This window comes from Dreissena polymorpha, chromosome 2 (assembly GCF_020536995.1).
Source record: "Dreissena polymorpha isolate Duluth1 chromosome 2, UMN_Dpol_1.0, whole genome shotgun sequence".
Taxonomy (NCBI): domain Eukaryota; kingdom Metazoa; phylum Mollusca; class Bivalvia; order Myida; family Dreissenidae; genus Dreissena; species Dreissena polymorpha.
In genome coordinates this window covers 126,320,955-126,322,673 of record NC_068356.1, presented here as the reverse complement: position 1 = coordinate 126,322,673, position 1,719 = coordinate 126,320,955, and the positions used below count along the sequence as shown (strand labels likewise).

The 1,719-nt window shown below is 34.6% G+C and overlaps 1 protein-coding gene across 1 annotated transcript in view; it reads left to right on the top strand.

Annotated features, from left to right (window-relative positions):
* The first annotated feature begins 686 nt into the window (after positions 1-686).
* Positions 687-1,719, top strand: part of LOC127868911 (synaptogyrin-3-like) — a 23,834-nt gene continuing 22,801 nt past the window's right edge. Inside the window, exon 1 of the mRNA XM_052411063.1 lies at positions 687-850. Within this exon, the coding sequence (XP_052267023.1) occupies positions 740-850 (111 nt within the window). The 5' untranslated portion in view covers positions 687-739. The remainder of the gene's footprint in view (positions 851-1,719) is intronic.

Below are 1,719 nucleotides of genomic sequence, written 5' to 3'. Positions count from 1 at the left end.
CGATATTGTTAAACGATATTGTTTATCTTAAATGAACTTCTCTTTAAAAAAACACTACATAACCATGCTTTTTGAGTATGTGTTTCGCTGATATAGAGGCCATTTAACAGAAAAAAGACACTAATGTTAACAAAATTAATTTAACAAAAATAGCCGACAACGACCGATTTAGCGTTCAAATTCCCGTGTACGTTTAAGTATATTTACCTTACCCGGGGTACATGTAAGTATACTTAAGAGTACCCGGGGTACATGTAAGTAGTACCCGAGCCGACAATGACCAATCAAGCGCCAGTTAGCAGACACCCCATCCACTATACCACAGCCAACGAACCAGCTTTAAATTCCTGTTGCTAGAAAACAAAAAATATCAGATGCTAGATCTTTCAGCTAGGAACATGTAACTCGTTTTAAGATTGATGTGTTAAGATGCATTACTTAATTATTGCAACAATTATAATTTTTTAACACAAGCATGTCCATACATTTATCAAAAATACATGGTTATCAAAAAAACTTAAAAAGCTTTTGCCCCTAAATTAGGTTGCACCTATAATCATATTATTATAATAATAGTTTATCTCATATGCTCTTCACAATCGGAAGCGAAATAAGGAAGCTAAAATTCGGTAGTGAAACAAGGAAGCTATTACTGGGTAAAATTCGGTATTTCTGATTACCGTTAATAATGCTCATAAATGTATGACGTCATTCAATGTCTACACAGTGAATAAGGAAAATGTCACTTCCATCGCAACCTCAAGCTTACGGTGCAGGGATGGCTGGAGGAGAGTTCGACCCTGTGCAGTTTATAAAAAGACCTCAAGTCATTCTCCGAATAATAAGTTGGGTTGGTAATTTTGTTTGATAATTGTTCAAGTTTACATGACTGTTCTGTTTTACATGTAGTCATATGATTACACATGTTACAATATTCATACACATGATAGTTGATACATGTACATATTATTATGATTATAGCATACAAGGGAGCTGGGCAAGTGCTTTGTATGTGCATTTTTGCACTTAAGGTTTTTGTGTGGCATTAATAATATGTGACATACTTTTGCTTTGCAAGTAGCTTTGTGGTAGTTGCAATAATCCAAGTCCCAGCTAGATCAATAGACCCTCCGGGTCGCTTAGTTCTTCTTTAATGCTCTGAGCTTTTATGAGTACATACGTAAAGCTAAGAGTTCTTCTTGTAAACCCTTCTTTTAATGTAAAAAAATTATTTCTCACGTATGTCTATAAAATTGAGTTCAATCAACCTAATACATTGTTACAAACACGATACCTGTAACAATCAACATCAATTTGCGAGTATTTTGTTGAGAAATGCTCAAAACATAAACTTGATAACAAATCATTTATGGCAGAAGTTGTGAATTGTTGATTAGAGCAAAGCCAAAGAAAAGGTTACACTGCACAAATTGTTTTACGGTGGCACTAAGGTGACATCACCGCTCCAAAAAAAAAAAGTCGGGAAAACACAAGTTATGTTTTCCCGTCGCCAAAAAAAACAAACTCGGGGAAACACAAAATAAGTCTGTTTTCAGGAGTTATTTTATTTTTGGCGATGGGAAAACAAAAGTTCTGTTTTCACTTCTTTTTTTTTTTGGAGCTGAAAACACAAGTTCTGTTTTCCCGTCTCTTTTTTTTTTTGAGACTTGAAAACACAATCGCTATATTGTGCGCACAAGATAATCAGCCAATCACAGA